This window comes from Polyodon spathula, chromosome 8, assembly GCF_017654505.1.
Source record: "Polyodon spathula isolate WHYD16114869_AA chromosome 8, ASM1765450v1, whole genome shotgun sequence".
Taxonomy (NCBI): Eukaryota; Metazoa; Chordata; class Actinopteri; order Acipenseriformes; family Polyodontidae; genus Polyodon; species Polyodon spathula.
The window spans coordinates 3300178-3322079 of record NC_054541.1 but is presented as its reverse complement, the minus strand read 5'-3'; the positions used below and the strand labels follow the sequence as shown (position 1 = coordinate 3322079).

Below are 21902 nucleotides of genomic sequence, written 5' to 3'. Positions count from 1 at the left end.
TTATGCTTTTCCACCGGTAGCATTGCTTCCGATGTGCCTGGAGAAGATCAGGCAGGAACAAGCCAGGATGCTTTTAGTGGCTCTGTATTTGCCCACGCTGGTACAGCTCTTGCACCACCAGCCTTGGCAATTGCCCACATGTCGCGACCTGCTCAGCCAGGCTCAGGGGACATTGTGGCACCCCATCCCATCGAGCCTACATCTCTGGGTCTGGCCCCTGAATGGCTCAGGTTCAGCCAGTTAGGCTTGTCGGAGAGAGTCATATCGACAAAATGCGAGAGCTGCTTCGACGCGCTGTCAATATGGATACAAGTGGGGCATGTTTCAGACTTGGTGTTTGGCACGACACATTGATCCCACGACTTGCTCCATGCCAGTCATTCTGCAATTTTTGCAGGACCTCTTTGATGAGGGTAAGTCCCCCTCGACTCTGAAGGTTTACTTGGCAGCCATCTTGGCTTCCCATGTTAAAAATGTCCCCAGGGGCTCATTTTCTGTCTGGTCAGTTTCTAAAAGGAGCATGGTGGCTTCGGCCTCCTTTGAAGAACAAAGTGCCTCTTTGGCGATTCGGCCCATCTTGCTCGTTTGCATTGTTAGTAGCTTACTACATCCCAGTGAGATGCAACCTCTGCATTCTACAGAGCTTAAATACCTGTCTTTGAAGACAGCTTTTTTACTCGCTATTACATCTGCTGTGTTAGTGAGATGCAGGCTTTTTCAGTGGCAAAAGCTTGCTTGTTTTTTAAGGTCACGCTCCGTACAAATCTGGCCTTTCTGCCAAAATGTTTATCGACCTTCCATGTCAATCAGTCTGAGGAATTTTCCATCCTCCTCCGTTCCAGTCAAATGAGGAACGTCGGCTCCATGTGCTTTGCCCACTCAGGGCATTAGCGTATTATGTTGGCAGGACAAAAACTTGGTGACAGTCTGAGCAGCTATGTATATGTTTTGGATGGTGGAGACAGTTAAGATTGTTTATGAGCAAGCCAACTTGCCTCCTGTAGAGAAGGTCACTGGTCATTACACCAGGGGTCTTGCTACATCTTGGGCATTTTTTCAGGGTGCATCGGTCTCTGACATCTGCGATGCAGTGGTGTGGGCCACTCCTCACACCTTCACAAGGTACTACAGCGAGGGTGCAATAATAAAAATAGATGCAGTGTTAACATTGCACAAGATAAGGTTGTGTCAAAGAATGTCACGAAACAGTGTAAACGTAGCACAGGTTTAAAGGCAAAGAGAGCTGCAAGTCCCACAAGCACTAGCGAAGTCAGCCGATGCATGATGGGTAGGAGAACGGTATTTAAATCAGCTGGTGGAACTAGTGTGAGTGAAGTGAAGTACAGAGGGAAGTGAAAGGGCGAGAGAAGAAAGAATGAGGGACTTGGAAAATTGTAAGGTGAAACTGCATATTGGGGAGAGTACAGTGGCTCCCAAGAGTATTCACCCCCCTTGGACTTTTCCAAATTTTATTGTGTTACAACATGGAATCAGAATGGATTTAATTAGGAGTTTTTGCCTCTGATCAACACAAAAAAGTCCATAATGTCAAAGTGAAAAATAAAATCTATAAATTGTTCTAAATTAATTACAAATACAAAACAGAAAATAATTGATTGCATAAGTATTCACCCTGTTGAGTCAATATTTGGTAGAGGCATCTTTGGCAGCAATTACAGCCATGAGTCTATTTGAATAAGTCTCCACCAGCTTTGCACATCTGGACACTGCAATTTTTGCCCATTCTTTGCAAAATTGCTCAAGCTCCGTCAAGTTGGATGGGGACCTTTGGTGAACAGCAATTTTCAACTCTTTCCACATATTCTCAATTGGATTGAGGTCACTGGGCCACTCCAGGACATTGACCTTTTTGTTTTTAAGCCACTCAAGTGTGGCTTTGGCTGTATGTTTGGGGTCATTGTCCTGATGGAAGATGAATCTTCTTCCAAGTCCCAGGTCTCTTGCAGACTTCAGCAGGTTTTCCTCCAGGATTTCTCTGTACTTTGCTGCATCCATTTTGCCCTCTATCTTCACAAGCTTTCCAGGCCCTGATGCAGAGAAGCATCCCCATAACATAAGAAAGTTTACAAACAAGAGGAGGCCATTCGGCCCATCTTGCTCGTTTGGTTGTTAGTAGCTTATTGATCCCAGAATCTCATCAAGCAGCTTCTTGAAGGATCCCAGGGTGTCAGTTTCAACAACATTACTGGGGAGTTGATTCCAGACCCTCACAATTCTCTGTGTAGAAAAGTGCCTCCTATTCTCTGTTCTGAATGTCCCTTTGTCTAATCTCCATTTGTGACCCCTGGTTCTTGTTTCTTTTTTCAGGTCCAAAAAGTCCCTTGGGTCGACATTGTCAATAACTTTTAGAATTTTGAATGCTTGAATTGGGTCACCGCGTAGTCGTCTTTGTTCAATACTGAATAGATTCAATTTTTTTAGCCTGTCTGCATTTGACATGCATTTTAAACCCAGAATAATTCTGGTTGCTCTTCTTTGCACTCATATTTTCTAGAGCAGCAATATCCTTTTTGTAGTGAGGTGACCAGAATTGAACACAATATTCAAGATGAGGTCTTACTAATGCATTGTACAGTTTTAACATTAATTCCCTTGATTAAAATTCAACACATTTCACAATGTATCTGAGCATCTTGTTGGCCTTTTTTATAGTTTCCCCACATTGTCTTGATGAAGACATTTCTGAGTCAACAAAAACTCCTAGGTCTTTTTCATAGAGTCCTTCTTTAATTTCAGTATCTCCGATATGATATTTATAATGCACATTTTTATTTCCTGCGTGCAGTACCTTACACTTTTCTCTAGTAAATGTCATTAGCCATGTGTCTGCTCAGTTCTGAATCTTGTCTAGATCATTTTGAATAACCTTTCCTGCTGCAAAAGTGTTTACCACTCCTCCTATTTTTGTGTCATCTGCGAATTTAACAAGTTTGCTTACTATACCAGAATCTAAATCATTAATGTAGATTAGGAATAGCAGAGGACCTAATTCTGATCCCCGTGGTACTCCACTGCTTACCACACTCCATTCTGAGGTTTCTCCTCTAATCAGTACTTTCTGTTTTCTGCATGTTAACCACTCCTTAATACTTGTACATGTGTTTCCTTGAATTCCTACTGCGTTCAGTTTGAGAATTAATCTTTTATGCGGGACTTTGCTTTCTGGAAATCTAAATAAATCATGTCGTATGCTTTGCAATTATCCATTATCGATGATGCATCCTCAAAAAAATCAAGCAGGTTATCAACCACACAATCTCCCTTTCCTAAAACCATGTTGACTCTCCCAGGATCTCAAATGATAATGTTACCATATAGGTAATTTTCCATTTTGGATCTTGTTATAGTTTCCGTAAGTTTGCATGCAATAGAAGTCAGGCTTATTGGTCTTTAGTTACCTGGTTTAGTTTTGTTTCCCTTTTTGTGGACCAGTATTACGTTTGCAATTTTCCAGTCTGTCGGTTCAACCCCTGTGTCAAGAGACTGTTGCATGATCTTGGTTAGCGGTTTGTAAATAATCCTTTTTTTGAGTACTATTGGGAGGATCTCATCCGGCCCAGGGAATTTGTTTATTTTAAGAACTCCTAGTCCCTTTAACACTTCTGCATCGGTTCTGCTAAAGTTATTTAAAACTGGATAGGAACAGGTTGACATGTGGGGCATGTTGTCTGTATCCTCCTTTGTAAAAACTTGTGAAAAGTAATCATTTTATATATTTGCTATTTTTTTCTTCGTCTTTGATTTTGCCATTTGTATCTCTTAGACATTTAACCTCCTCTTTGAATGTTCTCTTGCTGTTGTAATATTAGAAAAACATTTTGGAATTGGTTTTAGCCCCCTTAACAATGTTAATTTCTAATTCTCTCTTGGCCTTTCTAACTTCCTTTTTGACTCCAGTCAACTTCTGTTAGTCTGTGTTTCATACCTTCATAGTGCTTTTCTAAAATTGTAAACCTTAGCTTTAGTCATTACTTTTGGGGTTTTAAAAAGCACTTCAAGTGAGACCATGTTGTGGTCTGAGTTTGCTAGTGGTTCTCTGACCTCTGTTTTAGTTATTCTGTCTTCGTTATTTGAAAAGATTAAATCCATGCATGCCTCCCCTCTAGTCGGTGCCTTGACATATTGTGTTAGGAAACAGTCATTTGTCATTTCCACCATTTCAATTTCGTCCGTTGTGCTACCCACCGGGTTTTCCCATTTTATATGGGGGAAGTTGAAATCCCCCATTAGTATGGCTTCTCCTTTGCTACACGCATTTCTAATGTCATTGTATAACAGATTATTTTGCTCACCGTCTGTATCTTGCGGTCTATAGCATGCTTCTATATTTTTTGTCCGTTATTCTGACTCATATTGATTCAGCTTTATTTTCTTTGTCCAGATTTAACACATGGGCTTCAACACTGTTTCTTATGTATAGCACTACCTCTCCTCCTCTTCTGTCCTGCCTGTCTTTCCTATACAGTGTACACCCACAAGTATTATATTCGTCCCCATCACTCTCAGACAACCAAAGGGGGTGAAAACTTATGCAAGCAATTATTTTATGTTTTATATTTAATTAATTTAATACAATTTATAGATTTTATTTTTCACTTTGACATTATGGACTTTTTTTGTGTTGATCAGAGGCAAAAACTCCTAATTAAATCCATTTTGATTCCATGATGTAACACAATAAAATGTGGAAAAGTTCAAGGGGGGTGAATACTTTTGAGAGCCACTGTATACGGAGACTGACCCGACTTTGGAAAACGGTAGCTGGAGGTAGTGCTGCATGATTTGTGCTGGGTTGGAGCCAAGTTGTAAGCAACGACAGAAAAGAAAACAAGTGGAATGCTGTAACCTGCTTGAATCAGATTGGACAATAAAACAATGTTCCAATCCAAAGAAAAGTAACACAGTAAGTCGTCTTTACACCTTCAATGTGAGTAAACGCATTCAAAATACTTTGCCATTTAAAAGTGAATGTGCGTGTGTTTATACCAGTGAGTGGAATTGTTTTATGCACAGTTTGAACAAGCATTGTGTTTGTTTAAATGTACCAGCAACTGGGTTTGTTTATGCACAGTTTCAACGAGCGTTGTGTATAATTGAAATGCCACGAAGGGGCGAAAGTGAAACAAATTGCCGCAGGTGATATTGTTTTAAATGAACTACATTGTGTGCAGGACTGTTTTTTTTATTATACCTTTTAAATCACCTTGGTAATTATTATCAGAACTGGGGGGGGGGGGAGGAAACACGGGACTGTAAATAATAGTAACAGGCTACAAAGCTGTTAAAGTAGAAAGTTTGTTTTACTGTGTATTAGCATTACTGAAGAAATACACTTTGCACTAAACGGCTCTTGGGGGAGGGACAACGCTGAGTCGCCAGAGCTGGATTACAAAAACTCTCCAGCAATGTGGTACAGACTGAGAGAGTCCCCATTCTGGTTTTAGTAAGGATAGAAGACAAAACACTGAAACCAGTAATTAGCACAAGACTTTTATTTTACCCCGAGTAGGGTTGTGGACTGTTTACTGTTTTTATCACTGCAAACACAAAGTGACTTCTGGTGCCACGGACTTCCAGGAAGGGCAGTACAGAGCCAGTGGTCTTGTAATACTGCAGAGATCCAGGAGTGGCAGCACTGGAGCTGTGCTACCTGGTTCAAGCCTTGGAGATACAGATACTTATCTGGGAGGGCCAGCTCAGCAGCACCCTCTACTGGTCATCACTGGAAACCTGGAAAAGAGAGAAGAAAAGCAGTAGAACAGTCAAACCACAGAACTCATTAAAATTCCGGGACAGTATTTTAATTACTCACCTTGCCGTTCCACGCCTAGAGGTTTCAGTGGATGGCGGGTGGAGCTCTACACCAATCCGGGACTTACTAAACACAGAACTTTTGTGTGTTTCCATTATTATTATTTGATGAACTTAGAGTTGAGTGTTAACCCTTAAACTTCGGTGAAGGTTTTTGTGTTGTCCCTCATTTTTTTTTTTTTTCCCACAGGAAAGAAATTAAAATGTTGTTTGTTTGTTTTTGTTTTGTTTGTATTCTGTTGTCCAGCCTATAATTCATCAGGAGTACTTGTCAGTCAGTTCTCCCACATACTTTTCTATTCTTTTCTAATTAAGTCCATGGAGCCCCACGGACATAGTGTCACTATATATATATATATATATACACACACACACACACACACACACACACACACACACACACACACACACACACACACACACATATATATATATATATATACATACATACATACATACATACATACATACATACATACATACAGTTGTTTGCAGAAGTATTCACCCCCCTGCAAAGTTTTCACATTTTGTTGCCATGACACTTTCAAATTAGACTTTACATGTAGAATCTATACAAACTACTTTACACTGATAAAGTTAAAACATGCATGTAGAATATAAATAAGTAAGATTTACAGAGAAAAATAGATTATTGTCAGTTGCGTAAGTATTCAACCCCTTTGCTACTGCAGCAATAAGTCAGCTCAGGTGCAAATGATTTGTTTGAAAGGTCGAAAAATTTGTGAAATCCTTTCCGCCTGTGTGTACTTAAAGTGGTTTAACTTGTAGATAATTTCCCTCAGGTATATAAAGACTTTCAAGCTGCAACTCACATAGTGACCCAACAAAGACTAAGGAGCTTTCGAAACAAGTCAGGGATAAAGTGGTAGAGAGGCACAGAGCAGGAGAAGGGTACAAGACAATTTCAAAGGTGCTGATTATCCCTCTCAGCACAGTGAAGTCTATCATAAAGAGGTGAAAGATGCATCATACCACCCAGTCACTACCCAGATCAGGTCGCCCTCCCAAACTGAGCAGCAGGGCAATCAGGAAACTGATTTGAGATGTCATTCTGAAGCCAACAATGACCTGAGAGATCTGCAAAGTTCTGTGTCATAGAATGGGTGTCAGTGTTCACACATCAACAATAAGCTGGTCCCCACACAAAGTTGGCTGTATGGATGGGTGGCAAGAAATGATACTGCAGGCAAAAGATTCTGTGGTCCGATGAATCAAAAATTGAACTATTTGGCTTAAATTCCAAGTGTTATGTCTGGCACAAGCCCAACACTGCACATCACCCAGTCAACACCATCCCAACTGTCAAGCATGGTGGTGGCAGCATCATGTTATGGGGTTGCTTCAAAATGGGCAAAAATGTCACCATCCTACTGTGCAAAGCTAGTAGAGACCTATCCAGAAAGACTCAGCAGTAATTGCTGCGAAATGTGCTTCTACCAAGTATTGACTTAAGGGGCTGAATACTTATGCAACCAGTAAATTTCATTTTGTACGTTTTCTTTGCAAGTTTTGCTGACATTTAATCTTCTCGTCATATAACAGTGTTCAGTGTAACCACTACTGCTTTGAATAAAAAGTTTCTTTGAAATCTGCATACATTATTTGTAATTCAACAAAATGTGACATTATTGGTAGGGGGTGAATAATTCTGCAAACCACTGTATATATAGCCTATAGCTATAGACCTATACAGTGCCTATAGTAAGTATTCACCCACCTTGGATGTTTTCACCGTTTCTTGTGTTACAGCCTGAAATCTTGATGCATTTAAATGTTTTTTTTTTTCTCCCTTTGATTTACACAACCTACTCAACACTTTGAAGAGACAAGATAACTTTAATTGTGATACAACAATGAATGAAAAATAAAAAAAAAAACTGAAATGTCTTGGTTAGATAAGTATTCACCCCCCCCTGAGTCAATACTTGATAGAACCACCTTTGGCAGCAGTTACAGCTGTGAGTCTTTTGGGGTAAGTCTCTATTAGGTTTGCACATCTGAATCGTGCAATATTTGCCCACTCTTCTTAGTAAAATTGTTCAAGCTCTGTCAAGTTGGATGGGAATCGTTGAAGGACAGCAATCTTTGAGTGTAGCCACAGATTCTCAATCGGATTCAAGTTCAGGCTTTGACTGGGCCACTCTAGGACATTTGTTTTCTTGTTTTTAAGCCACTCCAGTGTCGCTTTGGCTGTGTGCTTGGAGTCATTGTCCTACTGAAAGGAGAATTTCCATCTCAGTCTTGGGTCTTTTACAGACTGAAGCAGGTTTTCCTCAACTATTTGTCTGTATTTAGCTCCATCCATTTTGTCCTCTACCCTGACAAGCTTCCTAGTCCTTGCCAATGAAAAGCATCCCCATAGCATGCTGCTGCTACCACCATGCTTCACAGTAGGGATGGTGTTACCTGGGTCTGTTGAGTTTGCACCAGACATAACACTTTGCATTTAGGCCAAATAGTTACATTTTTTGTTTCATCAGACCACAGAATCTTTTGCCATATCTTTTCAGAGTCTCCCACATGCCTTTTTAAAAATTCCAAGTAGGATTTTACATGGCCTTTTTTCAGAAATGGCTTCCTTCATGCCACTCTTCCATACATGCCAGATTTGTGGAGTACCTCAGCAATTGTTGACACATGGACACTATCTCCCATCTCAGCCAAGGAACACCTTTAGGCCTTTCAGAGTTGTCATTGGCTTCTTGCTAGCTTCTCTGACCAATGCCCTTCTTACCTGGCTGCACAGTTTGGGAGGACGGCCTGGTCTAAGCAGATTTTGGGTGGTGCCCTATACTTCCACTTATTAATGATTGACTTGACTATGCGCCAAAGGATATTCAGTGCCTTTGAAATTTTTTTATACCCTCCCGTGATCTGTGCCTTTTCACAACTTTATCCCAGAGTGTTTTTGAAAGCTCCTTGGTCTTCATTGTAGTATCTTTCCTTTGAATCCACTACCCAACTGTGGGACCTTACAGAGACAGGTGTATTTAATCTGAAATCATGTGAACCACTTTTATTACACATTTAACTTTTTGTGTGAATTCTTCCCAATTTGGAATGGCCACTTGTTTAAGGCCCTGTCTCACCGATAGAACCCCTCAGTGTCTCTGTGCAGCAAACATGTGTATTCTTTTTACACATTTAGAGTTTACACTTTTGTACGCTTTTGTTTAAAAGAAAAGGCTCTAAAATGTTGTTTTGTTTATTTAATACATTGTACCTCGTCAGTAATAATAATAATATTTTTTTTTAACAGAGTTGCACATCATTTAAACAGTACAATAGTTCTAAAATACACTGGAGATTACAAGTGTCTGCAAGTTACAAATATGTGCAAATGATTTAGAGATATCGTCAGATATTAAAAATATCTCTAAATGATTAATTGGCTTGCCACAGAAAACACCATGCAGTGATTTCCATTACATGAGAGTAGATGCTGAACTTCATGCTGATTTGAATTCGGCTCTCGCCAAGATAAGCACCAACTAAGATATAGCTTTGCAGTAAACTAATGTGATCCATCTGCCGCTCCATTCATTTGCGTTGTTTTCCATCTGTTGATGTAGATATCCTTCTGCCTTGTGTTGATGGCTGAAGTGTAATGCTGGCAACAGGGATCAGCTTATTTTGCCTCCCCAGCGCATCAGCACACACAACGGCTGCAATGCTGGCTCCGGGGATCAACCACAGTGCAGTCTCCCCAGAGCATCAGCATGACAACTGTCTGGATTGAGTTAAATTGGGTACATCTCTGGGGTCTTCAGGTGGGCACCTTCTGTCCTCAGTGTTTCGTTGACTAGCCCACGACACCTCAAGAGGGCTCAACAGTGATTCTGGTGTCCCAGCATCACCCCCCTCCGCTCCTCACTCGGCTCAGCCCAGCTTACTTACCCATACATCAGCATTGCTTTCTTTCTATTGTGCTTGAGATCCGATTCCAGAATCTTTCCGTCTCAACCACAGCCAGTTTCTACTCCTTTCTACTGCTTCAGATAAGTTCTTCATGCACTAAACCCGGCATCTCTGAGAAACCTGGTTGTAGAGTGTGCTACAAATCCTCGACAACCCTCTTCCACTGGGTAAACTCTGACTCTCCATCCTCACTGTTCCGCTAGCAGCTAGTTGAGCATACCTAAGTTTCTTCCTCTCACAGACCTCATCCACAGCACACTCCCATGGCACTGTTAACTCTACCAGATGAACAAGGCGTGCTGATCCAGACTACAAGACACTGTCTGGTCGAAGGTTAGTGATGGCAATCTCAGGTGAAAAAATAAGCTATTGACCAACATTTGCTGGCATCTTCAAGTCTAGCAGCTTCCAGTTGTCCTGGGCGAGGCTTGGTTTTAACACCTTTTCTTGGTGGTCGCTCTCCTGGATGGAGGAATGTTTTCTTTTGTGTGTAATACTTTGATGGAACTGGTGGCAACTTATTGGTCAGGTTACGCTTGTCTTCCAATGCTAAAGCCAAACATCGCAGCACCTGGTCATGGTGCCAAGTAAACTGTCCTTGGATAAGACCCACATTACATCCTGTCAAAATGTACCTTAATGTTGCAGATGATGAACACAAAGGACATGAGGGATCCTCACCCACCCAGAGGTTTAGGTTCTGTGGTGATGGGAGCACATCATATGCTGATCTGATGAGGAAATCGATCCTTCTCTGTTCCATTGTCCATAGGTCTTGCCAGCCGATCTTGCGTTGTTCCACACTCTCCCATCTCATTCATTCTCCCTGCTTGGCCTGGGAAATGACCTTTATACACCTGATCCTCTCCTCCTGGTTTTGCACCTCATTGACTACCAGCTTCCTCCATTGAGCTGGGGTTGCCATGTGCAAGACCTCCTTTTCTATGCTTCTCGTAATAGCTCAGATTCGAAGGGCAGCCTTAGCATCTTCCACAGCTTTCTTTGCCGCCCATTTTCTTCCAGTTTTCAACACATGTGGTGCCTCCCTTATGCGTTTGTCATGTGAATCTACTAATGTCATTTCCAGTCGGACTTTGGCGCACTTAAACTCTTCGGTTAGAGCAGAGATTGGTAGCTGCAGTATTCCTTTACCATAAAGTCCCACTCTGCTGAGGCAGTGTGGAACTACCAACCATTTCCTGACGTATGAACTGATTAAAGCTTCCAGCTTCTCAACTGTTGTCAAGGAAACCTCGTACACAGTAAGTGGCCACAGCAGTCTTGGCAGTAAACCAAACTGAAAGCACCAGAGTTTCAGTTCGCCCGGTAAAACGCTACTGTCTGTGCTCTTCAACCCTTCCACTGCTTGTTGTTTATCTTCTCCCACACGAACTGTGTCCTGCTGTGATTCTGCTACGTTATAGTCACATTTCAAGATGATTTTAGCCTATTCTGTATTGTATATATTTAAAATATCAGATTCGTGAATGGTTTAATTTCAGAAAACGTGACCTAATGATACTTCTCATTTTAACTCTAGTTAGTTTGGTAACTCTTCTACTTAGTCTAAAGAGTTTGGTTTAATTTAGTCCCGTAAATCAGGAACATCTAGGGGACAACAGTCATCATTTGGAGTTCGTTGCAATTGGGAACATTTTTTATCTGGAAGTTCGTTGCAATTGGTAATAACTAGTGCACTAGTTTAGTATAGTCCTGAGGTACTACTGCATCTGCAGGTTTTTGTTCATTGAAATTGACCTATGTAGTTTTGTGAACAATCAAATACTCTGTATTATGAAAATAAATTGATGGTCTTGACCCTCTGTGAACAGCACAATCCTGAAATGACCATTGAAACTAATGGCATCCAGTCCAGAGACAGAACTGCTCCCTCCCTCCCTCACCCCCGAAGAGAAAGGGCGCCCCCTCCAAGGCAAATCATATTTGATAATTGACAATCTCTCTTTTATAGCTCGTCCGTGTTTTTAGAGTAAGTCACTGTTATTATGACTCCCCAAGATTACTGTATGGTGGGATGGAAAATTCATAAACAGTGTTGAATTTCAATAAATATACACACATACTATAAATATACACATACTGTAACAGCATTGCAGTTAGTTTTGCCCTTTAAAATACAGAACCAGACATGAGATTTTCAATTTTAGCACTGTTGCACACTTTTATTATTTACAATAAAAAAATAAAACAAAACAAACCAAAAGCCTCCACTAAACTTTTCAGGAACCTAAACTGGACAGCTGTCTACTAGTTTCAAAACACACAGTAAATTTATGCACAAACTAAAAGGTTCACACAGTACCTTATTTAAACAACACAGTTTTATTCATTGTGACAGCAATGCACACAGACTGGAGAGTGCCCAGAATAAACATTTTATTTTAATTTGTACATTATGTGCGTGTGTGACAGGGTAGCGAGTGGTGACGTCAGGCCAGATGCAGGAACAGAAAACAAACAAGGTACTGCAGTTCAAAAAATACATAAAAGATTTTAACAAAAATAAACGCTCGCTCATAGAGCACAGAAATAAAAAGGGTAGACAAAAATGAACACAAACACAGGTCCGGCTGGGCAGTAGCCTTCATGGATCCTATAACTTATTTTAGTTTAAATTTCTCTGTCCTTTCTCGCTGCCGTTCGCCTCTTGAACACCCACCCAGAGCAGGGAGAGCTGCAGGCTTAAATACCGTGGCAAGGGGTTTAACGAGCTCTGTAAAGTAAGAATGCTTTCAGAAAATAGACATGTTAATAGATTTGTAGCAGGGGGAGATCTGTGCTGACTCTGCTGGCGTGTTCACAGGGCTGCAGGAAGAGGGCGGCAGTCATCCAACAACCGCCTGTGAGTCATGGCAGTGACACGGGGAGGTGGGAAAGAGGGTGTGTGGACTTTCCCCCTCTCTGAATGGCTGAGAGGCGAGTCTTGGGAGATTGTTAGCCCTATAAAATAATGCTCTGCTGTTTCCTCAGGTCTGCCCTTTAAACGCGCCGAGAGTGTAGAAGCGCTGGTCGAGGACCGAGAACCAGTTGGGATAAAACCGAAACTGAGTGTGTCAAAGCGAGACAGTGAGAGCGGGGAACCCTTGGGCAGACCCAGGAGTATTGTAACAGGACAGGCTAGTTAGCCGGCAGTGTAGGACGGTGATCCGGGTCGCACGGGTAGCGGCGACTGGGATATAGCTGTCAAGTGCAGCACCTTTTCTTTGTAGTTTTGTTACTGTTTTATTTTCCCTGTTTCTTTGTGCCTTCTGGTTTGAATTATTGTTTCGAAGCACCTGCAAGGGTGCCGGTATTGTGTACCATCATTTGGTATGCCCGTGGTTCTGTTTACCATCGTTGGTAAATCAGACCATGGACCCACAGCACCATCTGCGGGCTAAAAGAAAAATAGCACCCCGAAATAAAACTGGGCACCTGTGCGGTGTTGCCAAATCCGCCTGTCTGTCTCCTGTGTCAGTGAATTACCCACCACCCTTCCACAAGATTATATTTATCAATTAACTAAATGCAAAGTGAGTGAACAGAAGACAAATCTACATCAAATCCATATTTGGTCTGACCACCCTTTGCCTTCAAAACAGCATCAATTTTTCTGGGTACACTAGCACAAAGTCAGGGATTTTGTAGGCATATAGTCAGGTGTATGATTAAACAATTATACCAAACAGGTGCTAATGATCATCAATTCAATATGTAGGTTGAAACACAATCATTAACTAAAACAGAAACAGCTGTGTAGGAGGAATAAAACAGGGTGAGGAACAGCCAAACTCAGCTAACAAGGTGAGGTTGCTGAAGACAGTTTACTGTCAAAAGTCATACACCATGGCAAGACTGAGCACAGCAACAAGACACAAGGTAGTTATACTGCATCAGCAATTTCAAGGCAGACAGGGGTTTCCAGATGTGCTGTCCAAGCTCTTTTGAAGAAGCACAAAGAAACTGGCAATGTTTAGAACCGTAGACACAGTGGTCGGCCAAGGAAACTTACTGCAGCAGATGAAAGACACATCATGCTTACTTCCCTTCGCAATCGGAAGATGTCCAGCAGTGCCATCAGCTCAGAATTGGCAGAAAACAGTGGGACCCTGGTACACCCATCTACTGTCCGGAGAAGTCTGGTCAGAAGAGGCCTTCATGGAAGACTTGCGGCCAAAAAGACATACCTCCGACGTGGAAACAAGGCCAAGCGACTCAACTATGCACGAAAACACAGGAACTGGGGTGCAGAAAAATGGCAGCAGGTGCTTTGGACTGATGAGTCAAAATTTGAAATATTTGGCTGTAGCAGAAGGCAGTTTGTTCGCTGAAGGGCTGGAGAGCAGTACATGAATGAGTGTCTGCAGGCAACAGTGAAGCATAGTGGAGGTTCCTTGCAAGTTTGGGGCTACATTTCTGCAAATGGAGTTGGGGATTTGGTCAGAATTAATGGTCTCAATGCTGAGAAGTACAGGCAGATACTTATCCATCATGCAAAACCATCAGGGAGGCATCTGATTGGCCCCAAATTTATTCTGCAGTTTGACAATGACCCCAAACATACAGTGAAAGTCATAAAGAACTATCTTTGGCGTAAAGAAGAACAAGGAGTCCTGGAAGTGATGGTATGGCCCCCACAGAGCCCTGATCTCAACATCATCGAGTATGTCTGGGATTACATGAAGAGAGAGAAGCAACTGAGGCTGCCTAAATCCACAGAAGAACTGTGGTTAGTTCTCCAAGATGTTTGGGCCAACCTACCTGCCAAGTTCCTTCAAAAACTGTGTGAAAGTGTACCTAGAAGAATTGATGCTGTTTTGTAGGCAAAGGGTGGTCACACCAGATATTGATTTGATGTAGATTTTTCTTCTGTTCACTCACTTTGCATTTTGTTAATTGATAAATATAAACTATTAACATGTCTATTTTTGAAAGCATTCTTACTTTACAGCATTTTTTCACACCTGCCTAAAACTTTTGCACAGTACTGTGTGTATATATATATATATATATATATATATATATATATATATATATATATATATATATATATATATATATATATAAACATATTTTAGCAAAGCGGTGTGTAATTCAGTATGTTAACAAGGTAACATTATTCAGGTTTCATTTGACTTTATGATTTGTTAATTCTATAGTGTTGTGCAAAACAACTGGCCACAGCTGTAGCTTTACTGAGAACTTTGTTTGTTAATAGTCACACACAGCTGAACTATTTACAATATATCTAGAACGACTCTAGAATGTGTACGTGGGTTCGCAGTGACCTGCCTCTTATGAAACCCCCAGGATCTCAGCACTAATCTTCTCTCAATAAAGACACAGAGAGACCACCAGGATCTCAGCACTAATCTTCCCTCAGTAAAGACACAGAGAGACCCCCAGGATCTCAGCACTAATCTTCCCTCAGTAAAGACACAGAGAGACCCCCAGGATCTCAGCACTAATCTTCCCTCAGTAAAGACACAGAGAGACCCCCAGGATCTCAGCACTAATCTTCCCTCAGTAAAGACACAGAGAGACCCCCAGGATCTCAGCACTAATCTTCCCTCAGTAAAGACACAGAGAGACCCCCAGGATCTCAGCACTAATCTTCCCTCAGTAAAGACACAGAGCCCCCAGGATCTCAGCACACAGCGTTCAGCCCCCAGAAGAGGTTGGAGATGCAGCTTCACATACCATTTTCTCCTTTCCGCAGCGATTCCATGCCGGCGAGCTGTGCCCTGGGGGAGGCCGGGGAGACTGCGGGCGGAGGAGGAGGAGGGCAAGAGGAGGATGAGGAGGAGCCAGGCACCACGACCAGCGGACTGGAGGGGGGAGTGGGCTGTCGGAGGGGTGTGAAAGCCAGCCTCCATCACACTGCCTCGCCCATGAGGGTGCAGAGAAACAAGGGGGCCAGCGCCTGCTCACACTCCTTCACGTCCGACTGTGAGCTCTCGCTTGACCTCAAAAGCACACAGGTAGGGGACAGACCGCTCTGGGGGGCTCCAAGCCCCCTGGGCAGCTCTCAGTAGGGACAGGGCAGGGAAAGACTCTCAGGTCTTGGAGAAGGATTTCAGTGTGCTCCCTTTGGTTCATTGTTTCACATTCCATTTATTCCTCAGAGCCCCAAAGAGGTCTGCGGGATCCCGCTGTCGCGTGGTGTTTATTGTTGTCGTTTTGTTTGTTGTTGAGGTGTGCTGTGCTTACTGTAGGACTAGTTCCCCGTGCTTCAGTGTGTCTGCTTAATTATTCGGCAGATCCCTCTCCTCATTTGTGCTGTAGAGTGAATTGCTGTGGCGTGAAGTGCTATGGTGTGAAGTCACATTTTAACATCACCACTTTTTAGTTCAAGCCTTTTGCTGCTTCAATACACATCCGTCACCCTGCGCTGAGAAATCAAATTAACGTTATCAACCATTTTCCGCAAGTGTTAATTGTTTTATTTATATGAATGCAGTCTGTAGCACTCTAACACATTAACAAAACCTATTTCAATTTGAAAGCAGTTTTGCATATATATTGTTTCATTGGTGTCAATCATGACAGTCTACATAGTATCCCAAAAACAACTTGTGATTTTATACATAACCGGCTATTAAGTGTTACCGGGCCTGCATTATTTAATACTCGCTCCCTGGCAAATAAGGCCTTGCTATTGAGTGAACTTATCATAGGTCAGAATCTTGATTTTTTTATGCTTAACAGAAATTTGGCAGCGGCAGAATGATTGGTTCTGGTTAAACCAGGTAATCCCTTCTGGCTGTGGCTTTTTAGACAAGACTTGTTTGTCTGGTCGTGGTGGTGGACTGGCCATTGTCCATTGATTGGATATTACTGTTAATTCCATATCCTTCCCAGCTTTTAATTCATTTGAGTGTTTAGGATTTAAGTTAATTACTACATTACCATTGGTAACAAGCTGGAATGCTCTCCCACAGAAAATAAAAGGTTGAAATGCTGTTGATATTTTGAAAAAGCAACTGAAAACACCTTTTTTTAAAATGGTGTTTGAGTCTGTGTAGGACTGACTGTTTGTATGTTGTACAGTAGTGGTGCTGTGTGTCCTCTGTTTCTGGGCTAAACTTGTTGTGCATCCTTGTTTTAATGTGTAACCTGCTTTGTGTCCATTGTGTGAGAAAATGCTGCTGTGACAATTTTTAATAAATTTTTTTTTTTATCACTCTGTGATTAAACTGTAAATTATTTGAGATGTGCTACGTGACTATCGCGAAACTCTACACGAACGTGATATTTTTTTATTTCTACTAATATATTACATTATTATTATTATTATTATTATTATTATTATTGGCCTAAGTGTTTTATTCTGAGCTAACTTTAATTAATTTATCAGAATGGTAGCTAAGCCAAATTGAATTAATAAATTACATGGATGGACTTTGGTAAACTCCACAGAACAAACAAGTTTGTAAATTGTGTTATATTGTTCTAGATGTGCCTATAAGTATTGACACACCTACTTGCTATGCACTTAGCTGTCATTAAATACTTCAGTGAAAATACATTGTCAAAAATGTAAAATTAACAATAATACATTTAATAAAGAAACTATTGATACTAACATCCTTTGAGTTTACAGTTTTATTCTAGATTGCTCAGGATCTTTTAGCCATTCAGAGCGCACGTTTCACCTTCTGTATTCCATGAGAGAAACCCTGTTGATGACATCATCAGCCGTGCCTCTCCCTGTTTTGACCGTGCTGTATTTTCCATGTCTCCTGCTTTATAAAAGCATACCTTAAGTTCGCCGTCCTATAACCCTATATTTCACTTTAGTCCTTCCTCCTTTGGGTTTATCCCTGCTCTTTGATGACTTGTCCCAGCATGCACCAGTCTGGGTGGATATCTTTGGCCCCTCTTTTCAGCCGATCAGTTCTGCTTGAATGCTGCCTTCGTTCAGATTGAGTCTCTTCATCACGACCCACCTGCACTGAAGAGGAGCACAGCTTCATTGGCAGTTTGGGTTCTGAAATGACTACAGTATGTAGCAGATACAAGTCGCCCCTCTGCTTTAATTACACTTAGCAATCTCCTTTAGAGGCTTTCATTCATGTGCCGATTAACTCCCTGTGACGGAAAGATGAGTTCTGGTGATGAATCTTCCTCCCGACCTGTGAGGGCGCTAAAGAACGGGAGGAGAAGTATCTGGAAGGGCTGGCCCGTTTCCGGGTCAGGGAAGTGGGTCAGCCTGGAGGGAAGCGCGACTCTGTTGTAAGACCGTATTGATTTGAAAGGTAAATGAGAGGCAGCTGCAAGTAATAAGGCAGCTGCAACCGTTTATCTCGATATCATGCGGGATTACATATAGGGGCCAGGGTAACGCTGATCTTCTCCTTCGTTTGGGTAAACGTTCGGAGAGAGAAGGAGCAAGAGAGGAGCTCTCGTTGTTACAGAGAATTACATGTTGTGTTTTGTTTGTAATTGTCTGCGTTTTGCACCACCAGACAGTTAACTCACCTGTCCGGAGCTGTCGACCAGGGTCAGCACAATCCGGATCACCACTGCACGGAACCGTCACGAAATACAGTGTCTTCACCCACCACAAGCACGTCTGCACTCACCCAGGACTGGTGACCGTGTGTTCATTTTGTTCGGGACTGTGCCCTATTATTGCTATCCCCGTGCTTTACACATTGTTGTGTATAGCCGGGGATTTATTATTTAACGGTCACCAGACCTGGATTATAAATAAAAGCACCTTTTCACTGGAAACTGTTGTCTGCCTGTCACTCCTGCATCGCATCACCGCTATACCTGTTCCCCTCCACTAGCCACTTTGCCACACGTGGTGTCAGAACACGGGACTATGGACCGCAACGCGCTGGCGGAGTTGCTGCAGGCACTGGAGATCAGACGGGATGCAGAGGAGAGACGGAGGGAGGAGCGCTATACGGCGCTCATTGAACGGGTAGGGCTGATCGTTGCTGCAGGAGCGACCCCTACCGGAACATCATTGATGTCGGCCCCGAAGGCACGGGCCATGAAAATGACGGCGGAGGATGATCCGGAGGCATTTTTGGTGGCGTTCGAGCGGCTGGCAACCGCGGCGGGATGGCCTCGGGAGTTCTGGGCAAGCCAGCTAGGACCTTGCCTGATCGGGGAAGCGCAGGCAGCCTACCAAGCCCTGAGCGACCAGTACGCCACTGACTATGACCTAGTCAAGCAGGCTATCCTCCGTCGTCTCAACATCACCGCGGAGACCCACCGGACGCGGTTCCGCGAGTACCGGAGAGCCCCGGAGACACGCCCCAGGGTGGTGGCACAGCGGTTGTGCGACCACATGGTCCATTGGCTGACCCCAGAGAAGAAGACCGCTCAACAAATGGGGGAAGCCATTGTGGTGGAACAATTCTGCCATGTGGTCGGCGCCGAAACTCAGGCGTGGGTACGGCGCCACAACCCTGACACCCTGGAGGAGGCGGTCAAATTGGCCGAAGATTTTGAGGACTCTTTGACGTCAGCCCGGGTCGGGATCCTGTCAGCCCCTGCCCTGCTCAGGAACCAACCTCTCCCTCCCTCTCCTCCAACACCACCACCATCACCCTCGGTCCCGGCACCCAGACCTCCCAGACCGCCGACCCCGTTGGGCCCCCTTGCCTCCCCCCCATGGAGACCGAGGATGGCCCCCAGCTGGGGTAGAGGTGTTGCCCCTGCCCCGTTGCCCTACCAGCAGCGGGACAGATATTTAACCTATGCCCCCTCTGTCCCTCCACTCTGTTTTAGGTGTAACCAGCCAGGACATAGGGCCAGGTCATGCCCCGCTGCTATGGAGTGTGACGTGGCTGCATGCAACTGGACACCTGGAACGGGTAAGCAGGGGGAAAACGGTTGGGAGGGGCCCTGTCTGATTGACGTGGTTTTAGGGAATGTGAAAACCCACGCGTTAGTGGACACAGGGTGTGAGCAAACCTTGATCAGGACAGCTCTCTTGGGCGGTATGTCGTGGCGGCCACAAGGTCAGGTGGCCATCTCCTGTATCCATGGAGACACGGCGGCATACCCCACCCTAAAAGTATATTTATCGGTAGGACCGATAAAACGTCACCTTGTAGTCGGGGTGGCGGAAAGGTTGCCGCACCCAGTTATTCTGGGCCGAGACTGGCCAAAATTCAAAGAATTGGTGCAAATAATGGCAGTCTCAGCCACACACGTAAACGTGGCAGAAAAAGGGAAAAAGGAACGGATTGGTGATGTGTTTCCTTTTCATACTGAAATGTTTTCCCCTCTGTTCCGTCCTAGAAAAACAAATAAGGAGAGACGGACCGCGAAATGGGAGGGAGCGTCTTTGAGACAAGGCTGGGGTCTGGTGGGAGAGTGCTGTAATGGTAACAAACGCCAGTCGAAGGGAGTGGGAACGCAGTGTGACCGAGAGAGCGAGGTTACTGGGCCGACTAGGGCAGAGGTTATTCCAGCCCCTCTCAATATACCGGACCCGTGGTACTCAAGCGCGGACCTAGTGTGGGGCCAAAAGAACGACCCGTCACTGGTGCACGCTTGGGGGCAGGTCCGGTCCATTGAAGGTAAGGATGTTGATGGCGCTGGGCCGCTAGTATATCCACATTTCAGTATAAAGGGGCAATTACTATATAGGGTAAACCTAGCCGCGGGCACAGGACAGCCTGTAACACAATTATTGGTTCCCCCGTCTTGTCGGACCGAGGTCATGAGGCTGGCGCATGATATCCCTTTTGCGGGGCACCTCGGAGCCGAGAAGACGAGGGAGCGAATATTGGCTCGATTCTATTGGCTCGGTCTTCATACTGATGTGTCGAAATATGTAGCCACATGCCCAGACTGCCAGCGAGTAGCGCCAGGTCGAGTGCGCCCCGCTCCTTTGGTCCCACTGCCGATTATTTCCACTCCGTTCGAGCGCATTGCAATGGACATAATGGGCCCTTTGCTACCTTCTGACTCTGGGTATACGCATATATTAGTAGTGGTGGATTATGCAACGCGATACCCAGAGGCAGTTCCATTGAGGTCCACTAGTGCAGCTGCAATAGCCACCGAGTTAGCGCAGATTATGGCTAGAGTAGGGATCCCCAAGGAGATTTTGACTGATCACGGAACCAATTTTTTGTCCAATACGTTACAGCAGGTGTACAAAATATTAAAAATACGTCCCATCAGGACGTCCGTTTATCATCCACAATCGGACGGTTTGGTTGAACGTTTTAATCAGACCTTAAAGTCGATGCTGAGGCAATTTGTAACACAGGAGCAGAAACATTGGGCATCGCTTCTTCCCTACCTCCTTTTTGCGGTGAGAGAAGTGCCGCAGAGTTCAACGGGGTTCTCCCCCTTTGAGCTCCTGTACGGCCGGCAGCCTCGCGGCATTCTCGACCTGCTGAGAGAGGGGTGGGAGGAGCACAAAGGCTCGTCTAAAAATGTAGTGAAGTATGTGCTCCTACTACGAGATCGCCTGGATTTGGTCGGTCGTTTGGCCCAAGACAACCTCAGATCGGCTCAGCACCGACAACAGCAGCATTACAACAAAAATGCACGGATTCGAACCTTTCGACCAGGGGACAAGGTAATGCTGCTACTTCCCTCATCTGAATCGAAACTGTGTGCTAAATGGCAGGGGCCGTATGAGGTGATTCGGGCTATAGGGAAAGTAAATTATGAAATTAGACAGCCCGATCGCCGAAATGAACGTGAAATTTATCATGTCAATTTGTTAAAGCCCTGGCAGGCAAGGGAGGTCTTATTTATAGCCCCAGGCAATATGGAGGATGATTTAGGTCCCTGTCCAGAGACCCCGAGCACAAGAGCGATTTCTATGGGGGAACAATTGGTTCCGGATCAGCAAAGAGAGCTGCGTAAGCTTATTGAGGAGTTCAGCAATGTTTTTTCTGACGTGCCCGGCAGGACAAACTTAGTTGAATATGACATTATCTCTCCACCAGGTGTCACAGTGCGAGAGAGACCATACCGGATCCCGGAAAGTCGACGAAGTGGCGTTCGCAAAGAGGTATGGGATATGCTCGAGCTTGGGGTGATTGAGCCTTCCAGGAGTGAGTGGTGCAGTCCGATCGTCATAGTGGCTAAGAAAGACGGCACCAACCGCTTCTGTGTGGATTTCAGAAAGGTGAACGCTATTGCTA

The 21902-nt window shown here is 43.8% G+C and overlaps 1 protein-coding gene across 4 annotated transcripts in view; it reads left to right on the top strand.

Moving 5' to 3' along the window:
- The window catches only part of LOC121319195 (IQ motif and SEC7 domain-containing protein 3-like), a 94165-nt gene that overhangs the window by 14459 nt on the left and 57804 nt on the right, over positions 1-21902 (top strand). For 3 of the 4 annotated variants that reach the window (XM_041256390.1, XM_041256391.1, XM_041256392.1), the window contains exon 1: positions 15499-15752. The exons of the other annotated variant lie outside the window; for it this stretch is intronic. In XM_041256390.1, the coding sequence (XP_041112324.1) occupies positions 15663-15752 (90 nt within the window). In that variant the 5' untranslated portion in view covers positions 15499-15662. Of the gene's footprint in view, positions 1-15498; positions 15753-21902 lie in introns of those variants that run through there. 4 annotated transcript variants of the gene reach the window in all.